The sequence below is a fragment of the Barbatula barbatula genome, assembly GCF_947034865.1.
Source record: "Barbatula barbatula genome assembly, chromosome: 17".
NCBI lineage: Eukaryota > Metazoa > Chordata > Actinopteri > Cypriniformes > Nemacheilidae > Barbatula > Barbatula barbatula.
Genome location: NC_136780.1, coordinates 2,809,769 through 2,831,019, shown reverse-complemented (window position 1 = coordinate 2,831,019; position 21,251 = coordinate 2,809,769). Strand labels below are relative to the sequence as shown.

The following is a 21,251-nucleotide window of genomic DNA, read 5'->3' as shown; positions in this document are numbered from 1 at the left end:
TTTCGTCATGGATCTGCAGAATCCATGTAAGCCCTGTGGACGGGGCGACGTGCATGCATCCTATGATGCGGAAGGTAAGAGGTGATGATGGCCGGGCATTGCCGATTCCTGTTTTGTTCTAGTTGTTTTAGGGATTTGGATTAAGTTTGTGACCTTGTTTTGTGACCTTGTTGATATTTTTTATCTCAAAAAGGTACAGATATGTTTGAGGGTTGAAACTTTGTGTTTACATTACATACTCTGAACTGTGCAATTCTTCTCGCATCTTGACATATATATATTATTTGTTGCTTTCCTTCCTGAAGTATTTTTTTGAAGTGCTCATGATTCTTACGGTCTTTATCTTGTAGGTGTGTCATCACCCAGACTGTCAGGAACTGAACGGTTAAAAACCCTTTGCACCTGTGTGAGTCATGCGATTCTCGCTGTCACCTGGATGACACTGACAGCATGCACTTTGACAGGCACCCCTGCTTTGACTTGCAGCCACAAGGTAAATTACCCAGCAGACACACACGCCCAGTCACCATGAAACGGAAGTTGCGTTTTACTTCTTTCCCGTATCGTGATGAACATCTGGGCGAAACGACTAATGTAGGAAAAAAGTAGGGCGTGGTTTTATTTTCCCTTTCCATTTTTGATTGGTTTGGTGAAAGTTGGGGCCTGAAGGGGAGGGCAAAATATTCTCGAGTTGCTGTTGAAAGGGGGAGAGGAGCTTAACGCTTTTGATTAAAGATTACAAGCGCAGATGAATTTAAGAAAAATAATGGTGTGCGCAGATAAATCATTTATAACAATTGTCCGGTTCAATTTCATGGTGACTTTAAACAACAGATAAAGTTCACCAGCAACAACAGACTTGTACATTTAAGGTTATAAGCAATTAGATTATCAATCTGTCAATCAGCTTTCATTGTAATACAAAAGAAAATTTGTGTTTTTTTGTGTTTTTAAAAGGGATGACATGGACCAAATGATAAGCCCACAATACATAGGAAACACTTTCAATGCTGTGTAAAATGATTGTTACCCTAGAATGCCCGGAGAACATTCCTACAAACTTGAAGCAAAGATTTTGGGATTTGTTTGTCATAACAAATCCCCAAATTACATTTATTATTACACAATACAGTGGAATACTATTCTAATGTAAAAAAATATTACTACAAGTCCAGTGTATGAAATTTAGCGCCATTTAGCAAATTGCAAAGAACGGCTGACTCCGCCCCACCTTTCGAAGCACTACGGCAAGGTAATTTTAGTTTACTCAAATTAAAACTTTGAAAACATTCCTATTCATTGAAATCAAATCCAATATTGACCTAGAAACAATTGGAAAACTTAACTTAAGGAAAAACTTGACTTAAGGAAAAATTGTTATGTTAATAAACTGAAGTTATTATTAATCATTATAATAATATACAAAAACTACAATCGAACTAAAGTCTATCAAACGTATACAGCCAAATAAAAATAAACCAATAAATTATAAAATGATGTACTTTAACTGCTGAAACTTTAAGTAAAATTATCACAAAAATCTAAAAACTTAAAATATTAATAATACTTAAATCAAAACTGAAATAACTCTGATCTGTATAACCAAAAACTAAGATGACGGTGCGTCTACGCTTCTTTGCTGAAGGAGAAAATGTATTTACGAAAAACTCTCTGTAGAGCAGTTTGTCCTTTTAGGGCTACTGTAGAAACATGGCGAATTCCATGCAAACTTGCGGTGTGTGTAGGTAATACAAAATATATCGCTTCATTGTGTATGGTCTTTATACACCTCTGAAGACACAGTTACTGTATGTCTAATAAATTGCATTTCTGTCAATAGATCCTCTAGAAAAATACACACTGGACCTTTAAGTAAATGACTAAATATGGCACTATAGCAGTTCATTGTTATTTACTCTCATTGAGGACAAACTTTTTTCCGCAAAAAATGTCTTGGAACCTGTTTTCAGGCACACGTCAAACATGTTCATTTGCATGATCTGTGTGTCGAAGGTTCTATCCTGGCCCGAAATGTGTCCACGCGGTCCTGTCCCCCCCGCACCAGCCCCCCGTCAGACCTGGAGGAAGATGAAGAAGGAACCAATGAACAAGGGTAAGTTGCACAGTATCCACACGTACAAATCGCACACCTTTAGTACGTCCGTATCCAGGTCATGTTTTTATTTACATGTGGGTGGGGTTATAACATATAACACACCGCAATTTACCAGCCCTTTTGAAAAGATAAATTACCGGTGCGGTGCTCTGAAATAGCTATTTGTATTTGTTCATGAAGGGCAGTGGCTTGCTTTTGTCATGTACACGGATGCCATAACTGTGTATGCTGTGTTTTTGTTTGCTTTCTTCAGGGAACGCAAGACTGGAGGACTGAAGATGAAAGGAAAGGACGGAAAGAAGCCCAGACGACGACACACTGATGTAAGTGAAGTCGTCTCCTCAAAAAGGCTCTTGGGAAATACTGCAAGTTTTGTAAAAAATTACTTTCGTTACGCAATATTGAAACTCTTTTATTATAATGGGCTGAAATGTGTTCATGACCTGGACGTGCTTGCAAAGTTTTACTCTTTTTCTTAAATTCGTTTTTCATCAGTCTGATTTTCTTCATTCGTTTTAATAATGAAAAAGTATTGATACGTTTATTACATAAGTGCGATCGTGTTTCTCAGAACTCCCATGTTGATGGGAAACGCTGCAGGAAAGCTTTAATTTCTTGCGTAGTAACGAATCTAGTTTTACCGCACAAGCACAGACTTGTATGTGGTCTTCCATCTGATGTCAAATGCAGTGCACGGGAAGTGACACATCGTCTGCCTCAGGATGTGGCTCTTGAAACACCAGGCTGTGTCAGGGATAAAAGATTCAAGTTTTGACATATTTCGATTGTTGAGCTTGAAGTGGTTTGTGGCTTCTCTGACTGGTTTTGGATCTGCCGCCCCCTGTAGGACCCCAGGAAAGAATGCTTCACGCTTAAGTTTGACCTGAACATCGATATCGACACTGAGATTGTCCCGGCAGTAAAAAAGAAAACGCTACGGTGAGTGTTGTGCCTTTTTAATAATTTAGGGGTGGAGGGATTTTTCTGTGAACGATGACAGCATGGGAAATGGTGGAGGCGTCAACATGTCAATGTGGCATCTATGTATCCATTTCTGTTGTTAGCCAGTTAATTATCGAAATTAATTTTGATAAAGTTTTGTTGTGTTTACTTTTAAATTGCCATGACTTGTGCTAGCAAATGTTTATGGTTAACTGGAACTTCATTGATTTGCAGAGAGGTGCTCGGACCCATTTTTGAACGTAAGGGGATCGAACTGCCCAGAGTTGATCTGTTCCTGGACCAGTCAAACACTCCACTGTCGCTCCATTTTGAGGCTTATCGTTTTGGAGGACATTATCTCAAAGTGAAAGGTAGAAACCGTATGTTTTTCCTGACCCTTCGTGTTTCTGAACTACTGTACCTCTGTGAAATTCTCATTTTAGCAAGACTTTTTCTGTCACTGTTACCTCTCTCCCTTCTATCTATAAATTCATCACAGTGTCCGAGTATTAGATTGTAAAGGAGTCTTAGAAGAACACGCTGGTTCTTCTTTATCACCTCGTTCAACAACTCTTTCATGACTCTCATCTGTAGTCTGATAGCGCAACTACACGCAGACACAAGATCCACGCCCACTGCGCTCTGTGGCTTCTTCCGTCATGAATAACCTGCGACGTGAGAATGGAGGGAGATAGTGTTTAAATCTAATGTGAGACGTTGCTTATTCATGTAGAAGAGCTTTTCATTTCGCTGCGGCTTTGAATTTCACAGACAAAGGATTTCAGCAAATAAAATTGAGTTTGGGATTAAACCCTGTTTCTTGCAAACGGGTGTTTGTAAGTATTTGTTTTTATAAAAGTATTTCCAGAATTTGTATGATCATTTACATTCATCCCCAAAATTGTTTCCAAAATACAGTGTATTGATTGTATAGTAATTTTGATTTACATTATTTAATGTACTGCTTGTTGTGCCAATAAGCCATTGGCATACTTTTTAAAAGTGTAAAGTAAAATATTAACAAATTAAAGTAAAATGACTACAATGGAAATATTTATTTTCAATTTTAAAATATACTATTAAAAATAGTATCAGGATTAGCTATGTCATAACGTAAGTCTATCGGTAATGTAATAAAGATAATGAAGGCGATGGAAATGTTAAAAACGATTAAAAGTCAAATGTAATGTGGCACATAAGTTTTATTATTTAAAAAATGTAAGAAATAAGAAGAATTTGAGGCATGTGCTGAATGTTGATGTAATTTGATGTCCTTACATTTGAAGTAATGTAATTGTCTTTAGTTTTCATGCAAAATACATTTTTCTATTGATCACATTCATGATAATTGTACTGTGTCATATCACCCACTGTAATATTCATTCATTACCAGGCGTCTTATAATATAATTATCTTTTAATTGCATCTTTTTCATCTAACTAATGTTTTCTGAATAGACAAACAGGTTCACAAATCTGACAGATATTTCATTATGGTTAATTAATGATAGATTCATCTCTGCTATAAATGATGATAAACGGTGTGTGCCAACTTTTAATAATGTATGACCACATATGTGTTTGTGCCCTGCAGCTCGCCCTGGCGATGAGCTTAAAGTAGAGCAAAGCGTGAAGGATTTACGCTCTCTCAGTCTACCCAACATGAAGCCGTCAGTAGGGGGCAGTCTTTACATCCTCACACCGGCCAGTGAGAAGGCCGAACATGGGTCCCTGCCGCGGCGAGAGAGCGTGGACATACTGGTCAGTCATGTGTACACTTATTCAGGCTTTATAAGATGGTTTGTCCCCTAAGACTCTGTCTTTACTTCATTGATTTTTCCTCTTACAATGTCTAGCAAGATTTCTCTTGCCCCCAAGAAATAAGCATTTAAATGTATTTCATTTAATATTTTATTATATATGTTATATTTAATTATTTTTAGTTTACAATGTATTTTATCTATTATATCTTATATAATATAATTTTAATGAATAATTCTAATTGTAATTATTTAATTTAATCTTATTTATAATTTTGCATATAATAATTATATTTTAGCCATTTTATCATGTGATATTTTCATTTACATTTAGTCATTTAGCAGACGCTAAGTTTATTTTTTTACGCCATAGTGATACGAGAGTGTTTGCCGTTTCTGGCTCTAAAATATCGTTCCCTTTCATCGTATCTGACCCGTTTAGACTCACCTAGACTTTTGTAAGATCTTCCTAAAATATTGACCATAACATGATCTCATAACAGGAAGTTCACTGACCACAGGAAGTGATCAGTTTACCGGTGGTTTGCTACTACTATGAAAATGCGCTCTTAACCTGACTGTGGTCTGGTCTTGTTGGGCATGATGTTGTTTTAGGTGTTAACTTTCTGTAGAAGTGCTCTTGTGTGTCTTTCAACATCATATAGTTGGATTTTCCCATCTGTGACGCATGTGAGATGGGTAGACATGTCTTGGCTCACTCCTGCTGTCGTCAGAGGATTTTGCGTGCTTGTACGAACGTGGAGGTGCTCCGTCTCAACACGGATGACTGTAGGGATGTGAGCGCAGGCCTGACGCTGAACCTGCCAGCTTACTGTTATTTTGAGGGTTAAACATCAGGATTAGCTACAAAAACTATAGAATGTTTCGCCTCTTGCATCAGACCTTGGTTATATGGATGCCGGTTATGTAACTACTTGAGACAAGCCCGTGCGTGTTGGATGACTATTGCTCTGGTCTTCTGTCGAACAGAGATTTGTTGTTCCTGATCCTCAGAAAAAAAGCCTGATATTGTCGTATCTTAGTCTGCATGGGTTGGATTAAGCATTTTCTTGTTTGTGGCTGTCCTAAAAAGGACACTCTTTTTTTTGTTTTTAAATGTAGTTGTAATCGGGCATTTTTGACACACCACACACCCTAGCAACCACAACATCTGGCAACCACTTACAAAACCTTGCATTGAAAAATGACTTAAATAATCACATTGTATTACAGAAGCGTCATTGTTGCTGTGTATAATTTTACAGATCTTATATTTGGTGTGGTTTTGAAGCACAAGCCCTGATCATGAACATCAAACAACGTTGAAATCTCAGTATCAACAAATACTTCTTTTAGTCAGGCATTTCCTATCATCCATGATGCAATTCCTGTTGTAGATGTCCATTATATGCAAATAGCATAACACATTCCAAACTTTCATCCAACACGCTTTGTATGATGAATGAGATGAGATGAAAAAGTATAAGCAACAAATAATAAAATAAGGCCTTTTCATTTTACGGTCGTCTTGTTTTTTTTACAATTATTATTATGATTTAGTAGGTCCTCTCACCTTCTTAAACCTTAACTTACAGAACATTTTTGGCATTTTTATACTTTGGCCACAGTTTAATATGTTTATTAAGTTGTTTGAATTGCAGGGACAGCTGGAATGTCTTTATAGCGTGACAGTGTTATAATGTCAGGTTTTCAACCCCATAACATTGCAGAACCCGTAACAAACACCATATATCATCTCGGCTATTTTTGAAAAGATATTTGGGTTCTTTTAAATGTTCAGTTGACCCTATGTGTTACATTTCATAGCTATGAGCTAATCTTTCATTATTCTGTTTGTTTATATACAGACGCAGACCATTTCATAGCCTTATTCAGTTTTTATTTCTGTACTTTATAGATATTTTGTTTAGTTTTATTCTGTGAGCTACTAACAAAATTCCCAAATAAAAATATTGTTTCTATTTGCAGAAAAGAATATAAAAAAGATTCTATGGATCTTTACAGACATCAAATACTGCAAAACAACTTCATATTCATTTTCAAGCAATACAACTGCATCTGTGTGCCGACCACCTCGAACCATCTCGGCTTCTCTCTGAAGGAATCCTCAAGAAATCTTCTTTTGGAATTTTTATGAGAGCTGCTTGGTTTTGTCTGCGAGTGTGTTTGACCCGTATGTGGTAACACACCCACTGTGTCTTGCCCTCTCACCAAAGTCTGACCTTTAGAAAGGAACCCGTCGCCCCTCAGATTATTGGTACGCCGCTGACATCGCGGCTCCTCTTTGAGGTTTGATTGGGCAGATACGCCCTGGTGACCTTTGAAGCACGAGCGTTTGATGTAGCGCTTTGACTTTTACTCCGTTCGCTGAAAGACAAGTGTCTCATGAGAGCATGTTTTCAGGTGAAAGTTGTGTTTGTGATATTTTGATCTAGTCCATATTTTTCCATTTATAAAGTGTCCTAGTGGCCGTTTGTATAACTGCAGATATGTGCCGCTTCAAAATGCAATGGCAACAGTACAGCGCATGTGAATTACTGTGGTTACCCTTGAGTTCCAGTTTTCAATTGGACTAGATGTTGCGTTGAAGAGGGAAATTGCATCACTGCCATGACCCATGATTTGATATTCAAAAGTTGGTTGCGGGTCGTCCCTTGTCGGAGACAGTCAGATTGAACAAATATCTGTGAGTGGTGTAGCACGAGTCTTTTGTGCAAAAAGACTTTTGTTTACTTCTGCTAAAGGTTCATTTTTGCAACTTAGGAAAACACTCCGATACAGATGGTCTCAAAGCTGATGTCATTCCATTAGAAAACAAAATATCTAACCAAGTGCCATCTGTAAAGGATGCGATAACCTTTCATACAACTAACTTCCCTTTTCTAAGAATATTTTGAACTGGCTGATGTCGAGGTTATCTTTAGAAAATCATAAATGTATCAAGTTCATTTGAAACTTTTAAAACGAGTAATGCAGTTTAGTTTTAGGGGACTGATCTTGTTTAACTGTCATGTTAGCATTGCAGTATTATTTTCACGATTAGAATAATCATTACGTTGCATCTTCAATTTAGCTGTTTGCAGTGAATTACAATAAATCTACATTTTTGCAATATTGGGAATATTAGTTTTTTCACCGTTTAGGAAACATTGTCCTGATCTCTCATTAAAAAAGGAAACGTAGCCTTTGATTAAACACAACTCGTATCAAAGGTGCTCAGAATCTGCGGGCCGTGTCAATCTCCAGGAAATGAGGTGCTTCCTGTTGCTTTTTGAAGTCGCTGATAACACACCAAATTAAAACGGTATTAATATCACAGCTTTGTTTGCTGTCCGAGCAGATCTAGTTTGTGCACAGTGCTTTCTACATTTACAAAGTATCAAACTAATGCATTTCTTGTGGTTTGTTTCTGGTGTTTAACTTTAAGTCTTGGCTTTACACGTTTGGCAGATTTATCTTGGTTTCACAATTTTCCTATAAAACTCCAAACCAATGCAAACAGTAGTAATGACTTATTTAACCGAGTTATCAACAAAGACCTAACCCCCCATCCCAGCCCCCAAAAGAACCCCCCTCCCTGCATGATTCCTGTTCATGTGAAGTTAACACGATTAACATGCAATTAGTTTCTGACCATTAACACTCTTTGTTCACAGACAATAGACCAAAATGTGAGTTTAGCAAAAAACGGGCCTTGTCTTCACGGGAAACTGGCAGCGGGACGACTGTTAGTGATAAGCCAAATGAGAATTAAGATTTCGTAATAAACTAACAATGTATTGCACCAACCGATATAAAAGATTAACCTTTCTTTTGTATATATAATGTAACAGAAATTATTTACTGAACTGTAAAAGACTATAAAGTTATGAACTTGATGTGTATCAAATAACTAAGTTAGCCCTTTCTGGTCAAATGTTTTTTTTATAAACTTGTGTAACTCATTTTTGCTTCAAAATAAATCTTGTTGTATCGGGATTTATTTAGGTATGACATTTTACTGAAAATTGGGGTTTTGGTACTTCCCATTATTCACAAAAAAACCCTGTGATGCAATACATTAGATCGCCATTTACTAATACTGTCATTCTTCAAGGAGGTTGTTGTGTGGGAGGGGTCAGAATCTGCCGTGTGTGTGTGTTTCCTCCGGTGTAAAGAATGACTTTGTGACTTGAATTTACTCCTCCCATCTCCTGCAAAGACTTTAAAAATACCTACATCTGTCAGGGACTTTGAACACGTGGCATTCGTAGTTTGTCTTTGTTTCCTGTGGATGTAAACCGGTGAAGTGGGAGTTTGGGGTACATCTGTACACCCTAGTGCTTGACTCGGGTCGGTTAAGAAGGGTGCAGGTCACATCATGGTACGTTTTGGACGTCTATCCTCATGGCACAGTTGGGACCTGCTCCACATGGTTCCTGAAAGTCTTCCTGACGCGTCGTCCCTACGACGAAGTCCTCCAGCGAAGTGCAGGGTAAGACGGATGTTATTGACTGATGTTGTGGATCGGTTCTTTAGGGTTCATGACCTTGGTGATGGTGTTAGGTGATTCAAGTTGGTTAGAAACTTGATGCGCACTTACCGTAACCATGATTTTTAAAGGGATTTTTTGGGGTTCATAACCTTAGTGATAGTCAGTGTTTTTCTCATCGTGGTTATCCCTCAGCGATCAACCCATCAATTATTATACTCTCAGATACCGTCACTTTCCAGCGGATCATTTAATGTGGGGGAAGACACTGGGTGTCCGCACGGAATGGACGATGAATGTGCATGTAACGGACATCAGCGTGACGCCACCTGACGGCACGGGTCCCCCCACTTTATGTAGACAGAGAGTCTTATCTGGTCCGGCGATAAGGTTGTGGTTTTGATCACTGATTAATCGTCTGCTTCAATGGCTCTTTGTTTTGCCCCCGGTTTGACTAATTCAAGCCGGTAACTGTGGATGTTGTTAACCCTGAGAATGGTCCCGTGTTGACACCCAAGCAAGGCTAAAGAACTAAATGTGACCTGGTTAGATTTGTGTTTGTTTCTGGGTGGTTTTGTGAAGGTTTTCTGATGATTGGTCTCATCATTATTCACAGTTTGATCAAAGCCGTTCTTATCTTAATTATAACAGTGATTTAAAAGAGCGATACGCCTCACAAAATACTTTATCAAGTTTGTTGTTGTGTTTGGTTGACTTTGTTTTTTACTGATATATGCCACAGGTAAACATCTACAATTGGAGAATGTTCTCTGGATGTTCTCGTAATTGTTTATTTTTTTATGGTGTTTATGCCGGAATAGTTTGGATAAACATTTTTGTTTATCATTTTCACTTTAACTTGTTCTAATGTATATTTGAATATAATTATAGGACATGTATTGTAATATATCTATTATCATTGTCACTATTATACTGAACACCCAGGCTTTCAGTTGACAATAATGTGTGAAAGTGTTTGATCTATCGGATCAAAATTCTCCCCACCCTTTATCTGAATGCTTGAAATGTAAGGTGAAATAAGGAGTATCCACTCGGTCATAGATCATTTACAATTGTGAAAATGTTGTTTATACTCCAGATCAATAGTAGAGAATGCATACCAATCTTCTGAAAGTCTTGACTTGTTGTTGCATGCGCTTTTTTTCGGGTTTCCCCGCAGTTTCATATTCCACAGTCATTTCCGTGTAACGGTAAAGTGAAAGGGCTGCTGGGAAATCACTCCTGAAGAGACACAAGGATGCCATTCTAATGATACTGTCTTGACCTTATAAACACCTAAAAGTATTGAATGAAAATAACATTTACTGTAAGCGAAAACGCAAATAATATGTTTACAGCAGAACATTTTATGTTGTGTAGTGTCATTCATAAAAGAAAATGTTTTTTCCAGTACAATGAATATCAGTAAATAACAAAGGTATTGTACAGTTTTTAAGAGTTTTTCGCTGTTCACTGAGTTTTTGATAGTGGTGCATCAAAATGAAAATTCTGAGCTGAAACGGATACAGAGAATTCAGGAAGCATTTGGCCGAAAACTGAAAAGCGAAAATGAAATAGTTTTTATAGATTTGTATTCATTACACAATAATGAATTATAATTGTATTCATTACACAATAATGAATGACTAAAACGACAAAAATGAAAGGGAACATATTTTAAAACAATACTAAATGTGATATTATATACATAACAGTAGACAAGTTATAGTAAAACTCTTCAAATACAATAAGTTTATATATGGTGCACAATCATTTTAAAGAAAACAACAGAGAGATGCGTGTAAATGAACACCGAGAAAGATATTTTAACCAGACAGATTTTGGCCCCCTATTGACTACCATACTAGGAAAAAATACAATGGTTGTCAAAAGTGCCCCAGAATTGTTTGCTGTCCTACATTCTTCAAAATGTCTTCCATTGTGTTCAACAGAACAGAAAAATGTAGTAATTTTTCCTACTATGGGAGTCAATGGGGGGCAAGATCTGTTTGGTTATAAGGATTCTTCCAAATATCTTTCTCAGTGTTCATCAGAACAAAGAAATGTATGCATGTAAATCATCTAAAAAATCATCTTAAGAGACTTTGACTTCACAATTACATTAATTCCTTCATTAATGTCATTTTGCAGTTTAGTTTTGACAGTATTTGTTTGCTAGCTGAAGCTGTGAACATTTTTAACAAAAGCACAAAGTCCTTTTTGGTTCACCGAAATGTAAAACAAACAATCAGTGGACATCTCTGAGGTTCCAGGATGTGTTTGATATCTCCTCCTCCTTCACATGTGACCGCCTGTAGCCACGCCTCTCTTTCCTCTTTCCACACAATGAAACGAGGTTCTCCAGTTGCCATGACGTTTGCCCCGTCCTATTCAGTAATGCAGGCAGGGAGGCTCAGTTGGTCACTTTTACCTCACATCACAGAACCTACCGGTCAGCCACCTTGCTTCTCATGAAGGAAATCAAGAAGATCTTTATTTACGTTAGTGGATTTCACTCGGCTGTTTTTCAAACTAGTTTGACTCCCGTGTGAGGGGTCACTTGTGTATCTTTTGGTGCGTGTGCGAGCGTTGGGTAGAAGAGGGTTTGAGAGATCGTAGCAGCTGGGTCTGGCATGGGTCAGGCTCTGTGAATCAAGCCGAAGGATTACCATGGTCTTCCACACATTTGACATGTCGCTTGCTTCCAAGGTGAGTAAAGCAGACACTTTGGGAACCCGGTTCCTCTTCATAAACTCGCTAGTCGTTTAATTGCGCCGCTGTCTTTTAACTCCGAGCACAGCTGATCCCAGAGTGGATATGGAAAATGGCATTTCTATGTTTTTGTACGATCTTGCACCTTTTAATTCAAGAAAGGTTGCATGTTTCATTCATTATTTTACTTTTTATCAATATGTGCCCTGGGAATAGAACCCACAAACTTTGCATTACCAGTTGAAAAACAGGAACATTATTTGTTTTGCATGTGCTTTATAAAGTTTGTGTTTGCGTCTGGTGTTTATAAATCTCATTGGTTGCTTTAGGTTTAAAATAAAAAGTGAGATTTGTCATGAACCGTCCACCACCAATCCCTGTAAATTATAGATGCGAGGCTTTTTGACAGAAGGATTTCTTTTGATGTGGCATTCGTTGGATATGTCGGTTCCTTCAAGCTTACAGTATCTCTTTTGATAAATGCGTTCCTAAATCAAGCATATAAATTGTGCTTTAATGAGGTTTTGTTTTGAAGTGCTATCTTGTCATCAGTCAGTCGTCCAAGTTTGTCTAGAAGTGTCGTCCGCTGGGCCGCTGTTGGTGATCCGTTGCATAAGTCCGTCGTCTGTCCTCCCCAGAAAGAGATTTCCTGACATCTGCGTCCTCATCCTTTCACCCCAGGGTCCGCAGAAAGCCCCTCATCAAAGCTCACCGTCTGCCTGCTGCTTTGCCCCAGTGCTAAATATAGCGGGGAGCAAACTGACCAATCCAGAATTCTTTTATTTCCGACGTTACTGAGACATTCTTGATTTCAGTGCATAACAGCACAAGAATTCAATGTAATGTTAATAGGATTATAAATAGAAAGCACATGTCTTTAGGGGTCTTACTGCACATGGTGACAGAAACAAACAGATACAAATGCACAGCGCACATTAACATCAGAAAAGATGTCTTGCAAAATTCAAGACAGCTGTTTTCGCCCCGAGAATCGGTTTCCCCAGTGTTTGTTTAGGGAATTCCATTGTTTTGTCTTCAGTCCTTTCCTGTTTTTTGCGCATTCCCCAAAATGTCGTAGTCCTCTGTGGAATTTTCAGGAGTTATTAGTGCGTTGTGGAATTCCTTGTGCTCTCAAGAGAGGTCAGCGAGGCCCGTGTGTCGGAGAGATTACTGCTTCCTTGGATACTAAAGTGCTTGTTTATTTGTTTAACTGGCTGGATCTTGTAAGACGGAGTGTGTCTGAAGATTCTCTGGCAGAACAATGGCAGTCTTGATCTCTGAGCAGGTTTGCCGGCTGCAGACTTTCAGTATGATGTCATGAGGAAATTACAGCGTTCAGCAGGAGTTAACTGTTTTGGAGATTTAGTATGAATCATAATCTATTGTTATTTTTGATGATGTCATGAGCTAACTGAAGTCCTTAAAGGGACAGTTCACCCAAAAATCCTCCCATCATTTACTCACATTCGGAAGATGTTTGGAAGAGTGCTTGTAACCGAACAGACCTCGACACCCATTGACTTTTTCCTAATATGGGAGTCAATGGGTGTCGAGATCTGTTTAGTTTTAAGCAATCTTCCAAATATCTTCCTCTGTGTTCGTCAGAACAAAACGCATTTGAAATAACTCGAAGGTGAGTAAATGATGGCAGAATTTCCATTTTGGGGTGACTTTTATCTTTTTATGATGGCAAGTAGGGTTAGGCGATTTACTGGTTAAAAGGATAAACTGATCATTTTTGATTTAATGTGAATACGAATAGTTTTTCCTACAAATGTGTCTTGTTGTTGTTGAACTGATTTTAATCTACATGACAAATAAAATTAAAAACGTTTAAACTTTTCATATGTTTAAGCTTTGGCAATGGTTTTGTCAGTAAAGCCATTATTATTATACATTTTCAAATTACTTTTGCGTAATAAAATTTAATGCATTTAAAACCAAAATATTTCGAAAAATTGATCTTAGAGTCTTGCTTTAAATTGTTAAAATTAGAATGCATTAGAAATGCATATTTCTGATATTTATATTTGTAAATTATTTATAATAATAATAATAATAGTATTATTACTATTATTGTTTAATGTTGTTTTCTTTTGCTTTAAATTGATAAAAATGACCATTTCTGATATTTATATTTATAATTTATTTATAGTTTATTATTATGATTATTTCTTTAACTTTTTATAAACTAGAAATAAAAAGGCAAAAAATATGGAAACTTTCAATGCTGTTTAAGATGCACCTCATGAAGGTACTGAAGTTGAAATATAGTCTTTAGCTTGGATGTATCGAGTTTTGCGGATGAGGTTTAATCCGTTTAGATCAATGCTTTGCTGCTATGTTTAGCTTCTTGTTTGCCTCTCCCGCCTCTCTCTCGCTTTCATATCTCTGCTGTCTCACTCTATCGATCTGTTTATACATCTCAGTACACCTCTTTCACACTCACTCATACTATAGTGTGCCGTTACTGATAACACATCTCTTATCTGTCCTTCACAAAGACTTGTTGGTATCTTGTTATCTCTAAGCATTTCTAAACGTAGTGGTTCAACAAAATTCCCACCTTTGTCTTGCAATGATTTTCTCTCTCTCTCTCTCTCTCTCTCTCTCTCTCTCTCTCTCTCTCTCTCTCTCTCTCTCTCTCTCTCTCTCTCTCTCTCTCTCTCTCTCTCTCTCTCTCTCTCTCTCTCTCTGTGCACACAGGGTCAAGCCCGTCGGCGGAAAAACATGACCGAGTTTCTGGGTGATGCGAGCATACCTTCCCCAGGAACGTTGGCCATTCTGGGCGGATCGCAGCCGAGCGTCGCTCCTGGAGTGCCACTCTCCGGAGTAGGTGCTGGACCAGACAACTGGAAGAACCGCGCCACCAGTCGGATCAGTGTCTTCTTTGGTGCCCCATCTGGAAAGGTAACCCCACACGCACACACTTTGTCATTAATTGTGAACCATCCCTATAATGGCCTCAAAACCCGTCCACATGCATGGAGCCACCTAATTCACATTTCCTTGTAAAACTGTAGTTTGTTAACCTGATAGAAATTAAACCATGCATCCCCCCCAAACTTTTCCCAATCCCCACGAGACTCCCATGAAACTCAGGATTTCTATCTCTGTCACACCAGATGGGTGACATAGAGACATCCGCTGTCACTCACCTGTCATTTCGACGTCCCCTCTTTTCACAATTAGCATGAAATCCCTCTGAAGGGAGACAGGGTCTGTCCTTATGTCCCATTGGGACTCTTCAGTCACAAAGGGAAGGGTTAACCAGGGGCAAACAGTCATCTCCAGAACCGACTACAGTCCATCTGTGTCTGCTGCCTATTGTCTAGAAGCACTCAATGCAAAAGACTCGTTGTCATAAGTACACCAGCCAGCCCATTACAGGACAATAGCACACGGGCCATCCCAGAAGAGCATTGACATGAATAGATGGGCTTTCATTAGAAGGTTAAAGAGATTGGGGTGTTTAGGGAAAGAGCTGCTTGTAAGATGTGATATTGCCCGTCGGGGGTGTTGTGATGGAACGGACAGAAAGGAGTGTGGGGTTGTTGGTGGTCTCATGTAAATTGGGGTTTGTTTTAGGATTTATGGCGTGTTATATACGTTTTGGTGATTTAAAGCCTAGAAAATATACCAAAAAGTTAACGCCTGACGAAAAATGACATGTATTTCAAGTTCGTTTACACCCAATGTGTACATTTGCCATCTACATTTGTACATTTTTAGAGAGAGAAAGAGAGAGAGACTTTGTAAGATCCACCTGATGTGTTATATGTCATCCAGTATGCCGCTGTTGGATTATAAATTGTATATTTATAGTATACTGTATTTAATATAAAAATATTATATATAATATAATGCTTTTGAAGAATCAGTGCACTTTGAAGTTGCCATCTGATAAAGACATCTTTAAAGGGAAGGTGGCGAAAGCTAATGTAGATCATAGAATGGTGGAATATCTATTTCACATCGTGTGTGTCTTGTGTATGTATTAGGAGGTGGACCGCATGGAGCTGCTTCATACGAAGTTGCAGGCGTACACAAAGTTTGGCCTACCCAAGAGTCACTCTCAGCTAGCCTTCCACAAGGACTCCTGGGAAGAGGAAGAGAAACCAGACCTGACGCTGGAGGACAGCTGGAGACAACTGCTGGAGAACCCAGAGGTACACACACACGCTGGGATTGATCCGTCAATAATTGATTTATTGATGAATTCGATTGATCAGTGTTGCTTGCCAAGACAAGCATTAGTATTAATGTTATCCCAGTGCATCAATTGTATTTCTTCAATAAGTGTGACCTTTCTTGTCTTTTTTTGTGTGTTCAGAGTTTAGGTCAACGTCAGTTTCAACAGCAAGAGGCGATATGGGAACTGATCCAAACAGAGGCTAGCTACATCAAGAAACTCGGAGTCGTTACTGATGTAAGCACTTCTGTTTCTTTTTTATTTTGGTTAATTAAAAAGAAAACCACTGTATGTGAGACGTTAAAATAAAAAAGTCACACAAATCCTTATGGATAACAATAAAAAAAAAACATGATTTATGCAAAGCAATAAAACCCCAATTATTTGTTTTTGCGAATTAACTTCTCATTTGGACATTTGAAAATATCAATCTCATAGTCCTAATGTGACATAATATTAACGCAAAATAGAACAATAAACCCTTTAAAGGAGTCGTATGACACGGCTAAAATTAATATTGTTGTTTGTTTTAGATGTAATGCAATGTCTATACACCAATTAAGGTTCAAAAACGATGTATTTCCGCTGTTTGTTTCTCCTCTTTGCTCCGCCTCTCTGAAACGCGCAGATTATTTACAAATTTCATTGCTTCTTAAAGCGAGGTGTGCTATGATTGGACAGTTAACCAGTGCGTAGTGATGGGTCGTAGTTCTGCAAGCGTGTGACGGAAATGTAACCCCTCTTACCATATTTGAAACATCAGTTTCCAAAACGATAGTACTGACAGATACGCCCACCTTACTCGTGTTTACATTAGGGGCGGTCTTAGTCAAATCATACCACGAACTTTACGTGTCTAATACATGCATGGGCAACTTATAACACACCAAAGACACAGTAAAACACGTATTTGCACCATATGTCCCCTTTAATAATGTCATGTATGACGCAGATAAACGGTCACACTTTATTTTAGTTTATCTTCCTAAATAAATGTTTCTACTGTGCGTGTTTCTTACTTCCACCTGTGAAATAACTTTTCATCTTATGTAATCGTGGCTTTGTGGGCGGAGACAAAATCACACATAACTTCCCTCTTTTTGCAATCTAGCCAAGTTCACAATTTTTAACAATGGTTTTTAACAATAGTTTCCAAGTCAGTGTGGTCCAGTGGAGTTCAATGATGATTTATTGCGATTCTCTTCTCCAGCGATTCCAATGCGTCCTGCTGAGTCTACAGGACAACAGTTTGCTGTGCGAGGTGGAGCCTGCACGCCTCTTTAGCAACATCTACGATATTGTACGTCTGCACAGAGCTCTGTGGGTCCAGGTTATGTTTCCGGCGCTGGAGAAGGCGCGTCGCACAAAGAGCCTGATCGACCCTACGGACCTCGAGCAGGGATTCTGTGAGGTGAGTAATGATGAGCTATTACTGACATGTTAACCAGATTCATTTGCCTTTTCAGGTATTGCAACTGAGTGTCTTGTGCTTGTGTGTGTGTATATAGTTTACATCCAGATTCCAGCCATATATCCGGTACTGTATGGAGGAAGAGAGCTGTATGGAATACAATGGTACGCTTTTGAGAGAGAACGAGCTCTTTAAAATCTTCATCACGGTGAGGATTCACATTCAATGTAGTGAAGTCTTTACTTTAATTAGTATATATGTTTCAAAGTATATACGATCACATCTTTTACTTTTATGTAGTGGGCTGAAACCGATAAGCAGTGCAATCGTCTGAAGCTGGCGGACATGCTGGCCAAACCTCACCAGAGACTGACCAAGTACCCTCTGCTCCTGAAAACCATTCTGAAGAAAACCGACGAGCAAACTATCAAAGACGCCCTCAACCATATGGTGCGGCTCTGATGACTCGGAAAATATTCATCGTTTCCTCGATACGACATCTGCTTGGTGTTTCAATCTGATGTGCTTGTCTGACTGTTGTCATGCATCTTTAGGTGTCGTGTGTGGAGAGCTTCATCAACGGCGTGGACTCACAGATGCGTCAGCGACAGGAGCAACAGAAACTGGCGGCCACTTCGGCTCGGGTGGAGGCTTACGAAGCCGTGGAGGGAGCCAGTGAGGAGGTGGAGAGGGTGAGAACTCCATTAAAAATCCCTTTTACCCATTTGTTGTTAATAAGGGGCTGTAACAATATGTATTGAAATGTTTTTCTTTTAATACAAATAATAAAATGAATATATAACACTATCGGGTAGATTCAGCATTTATTTTAATTTGTGTTTCTTCTTATTTGCTCCATGAATCACTCAGAATACAAGTAGGGAGACGCAGAGGGAGACTTTGGGTTTTATACTGCTTATACATAATAAAAGACACCAATTTCCACTGTAATTGTAATTTTTGAGCGGGGTCACGCATGAATAAATACTGTAGTACACTATGGTATTTATTTACTTTAGTGAATTCTACTGAAATTCTTAAATACTACAATGTTTATAGTATATCGACTTGAATATTCACTACAGTAAATATTCAAGTATTCTACAGTGTTTACTACAGTTTCTTGTAAATAGCTTTTGCAAACCATATTTTTCACTTTTTCTTTATAAAAAACTCTCCGATCTGTTTCTAAGTTTGTATCATTTTTTTTGTATTCAATTTTTACCGCATACTATGGAAAGCGTATTTCACTATATAACTCAGTTTGGTTACGTACGTAACAAAAACAAGAAATTTGGCAAAGTTGATCAATTCACTTTTTTGATAGTAAAAAAACACAACAGTATACGCATTACACATACCGCTATTCACTGCATTTTACTATAGTAACTACTAAAGTATACTATAGTTTCTTTTTCATGTGGGTTCCAATAGAAAATATCAATGACATATTAAATGGACGTTATACGTAGTGGATGAACCGGTGTTTTATAATGTCAGACATTGTAATGATGTTCATTAACATCTTAACTCTTTCCTTTCTTCTCTTACTTTCCATCTTCAGGCTCTGAAGGAGTTTAATCGCTTTGACCTGATGGCGCCCATGATCGGCACATCACCAGAAGAGACCAGACAACTGCACCTGGAGGGGGCGCTCCGCATGAAAGAGGGCAAAGACAGCAGGGTTAGTTTGTTGACACCTCCCTCTCTTTCACATGGAGTCAAAACATGAATACATTCAAATGGCCGTGTTACATTTCCATATAAAACTGTTTGTATGTAATTGTGGTGGATTGTTGTTGTCCTGTCTGTCTCGTGCAAACGATCTCATTGTTATCTCTTACAATGGTAGATGGACGTTAACTGCTTCCTGTTTACGGATTTGCTGTTGATCACGAAACCGTCAAAGCGCTTGGACAAGGTGAAGGTGATCCGGCAGCCGCTCCTTCTGCATCACGTCGTGTGTAAAGAGCTTAAAGACACAGGTGCGCATTTTACAGCATCACGCCGAAACCCATTTTATAACCACGATTTTATTTCCAAATCTGATTCTTATTTAGTATTTATTTGATTTATTAATCATATTCACCAAAAATGCATGATCCTCAAGCTTTAGCTGTAACTATTGGTTTAACTTTCTATTGCCGTCTCCTACAACATTTACTTTACATAGGTTACTTTACGTGGACTATGTAAATGACATAAGCCTCACCAAGTTCTCATTTCCTTTTTGTTGTCATGCCATAGGCTCATTTGTGCTCATCTACCTCAATGAGTTCAAGAGCGCTGTGGCTGCCTACTCATTTCAGGCCAACAGCGCCACCCAGGGGCGAAGCTGGATTGACACGATTTGCAAAGTCCAGGTAAAAACATAATGTCCCTGTTGACCAAAGCATAACGCACTTGGCCTTTTAAGAGAAAAGTATGCTAATATGATGTCACTTGCGTGTTTTAGAAACAACTGCAGCGTTTGCGCTCCGAGGAAGCGAGGTGTCGGAAAGCTTGTCTGAAGAAGAGGCTTCTGGAAAATCAGGAGGACGAAGAGAGCTGTAACTCCACAGCCAGCTCGCCGCACCTCAGACACAAAGATCCCAACAACAGGTTTGTTTTAAAACACGAAATATGACATCATTCCAGGGTTATTTAGACATAAATTAACTTAAGTCTTTGTCTCTCTGTCTCAGCCAATCAGATGGCTCCACAGAAACCCTGTCGGTGATGGATATGGATGAATCTGGATCTTCTCTTGAACCAGCCACGCTACAGTCTGACCCGGGTGGGCATCCAGAATTTGATGCTAGTGTGTCCTCCCTCGTCGGGCAACAACACCCACAGCGAGCTGCCGACTTTGAGCCCCATTCAGACCTGGACCCACAACGCCGTTCAATGTCCATGGACAGCGCCTATGGCACCCTCTCGCCAGAATCAACCTTGGAAACGCAGAGCCGATTGGCCGCTACTGCGGAAGATGATTCGGAGGAAGACAAGGTGGAGACGAATGCGGACGATGAGGAGCGGGAGAATGTGGACGAGGGAGATGATGAGGAAGATAAAAGCTCGTTCGGTTCGCAGAACTCAGTGGCACAAGCTATAAAGCCCAGACGCCGGCCGCCCGTACAGTGTCGCTTGGCATTTCTGGAGAGACTCAATGTCAAATGCCTCTCGGAGGATAACCTTCTGTCCACGGTTCACAATGTTAACAGTAACCATGGTGTTACCAGGGCAGCCACAGAGCGCACAGGAAGTCGGCACACGTGGGAGCAGAGGGCGAAATGTTTAGAGGGCGTGTCGCTGAGCAGGAGCCTGACGGAGCTCAATGCCGCCGAATCGGATGAATCTTTACAGACGGATGGGGAGAGCGATGAAAGCTACAAACTCACGTGCAGTTTACCCACAGCCATGCTTTTGGAAGCGGTTAGAAAAGCCAAAATGGCACAGGATGCTGGTGGTATTCACCACAGCGTGTCTGATGGGGAGCTGTCGCCCCCTGGTGGCTTGGAAGGAATGGGACAAGGAGCAGGACCCAAGCAACACAAAAAACTGACACTGGCCCAGCTGTACAGGATACAAACCACACACAGGATACAAACCACACTGGTGCTCAATTCAACACTGACAGCCTCGTAA

General features: G+C 39.2%; 1 protein-coding gene across 1 annotated transcript in view; it reads left to right on the top strand.

The window, feature by feature from the left end:
• Positions 1-21,251, top strand: part of plekhg5b (pleckstrin homology domain containing, family G (with RhoGef domain) member 5b) — a gene marked incomplete at both ends in the record, with an annotated part of 44,459 nt that extends 23,208 nt beyond the window's left edge. Inside the window, 19 exon segments of the mRNA XM_079478073.1 lie at positions 351-386; positions 388-493; positions 2,014-2,113; positions 2,370-2,439; positions 2,964-3,055; positions 3,293-3,429; positions 4,652-4,818; positions 14,728-14,931; positions 16,023-16,190; positions 16,355-16,450; positions 17,424-17,624; positions 17,722-17,832; positions 17,925-18,074; positions 18,179-18,316; positions 19,189-19,308; positions 19,477-19,609; positions 19,872-19,987; positions 20,080-20,225; positions 20,309-21,251. Of these exon segments, the coding sequence (XP_079334199.1) occupies positions 351-386; positions 388-493; positions 2,014-2,113; positions 2,370-2,439; positions 2,964-3,055; positions 3,293-3,429; positions 4,652-4,818; positions 14,728-14,931; positions 16,023-16,190; positions 16,355-16,450; positions 17,424-17,624; positions 17,722-17,832; positions 17,925-18,074; positions 18,179-18,316; positions 19,189-19,308; positions 19,477-19,609; positions 19,872-19,987; positions 20,080-20,225; positions 20,309-21,251 (3,234 nt within the window).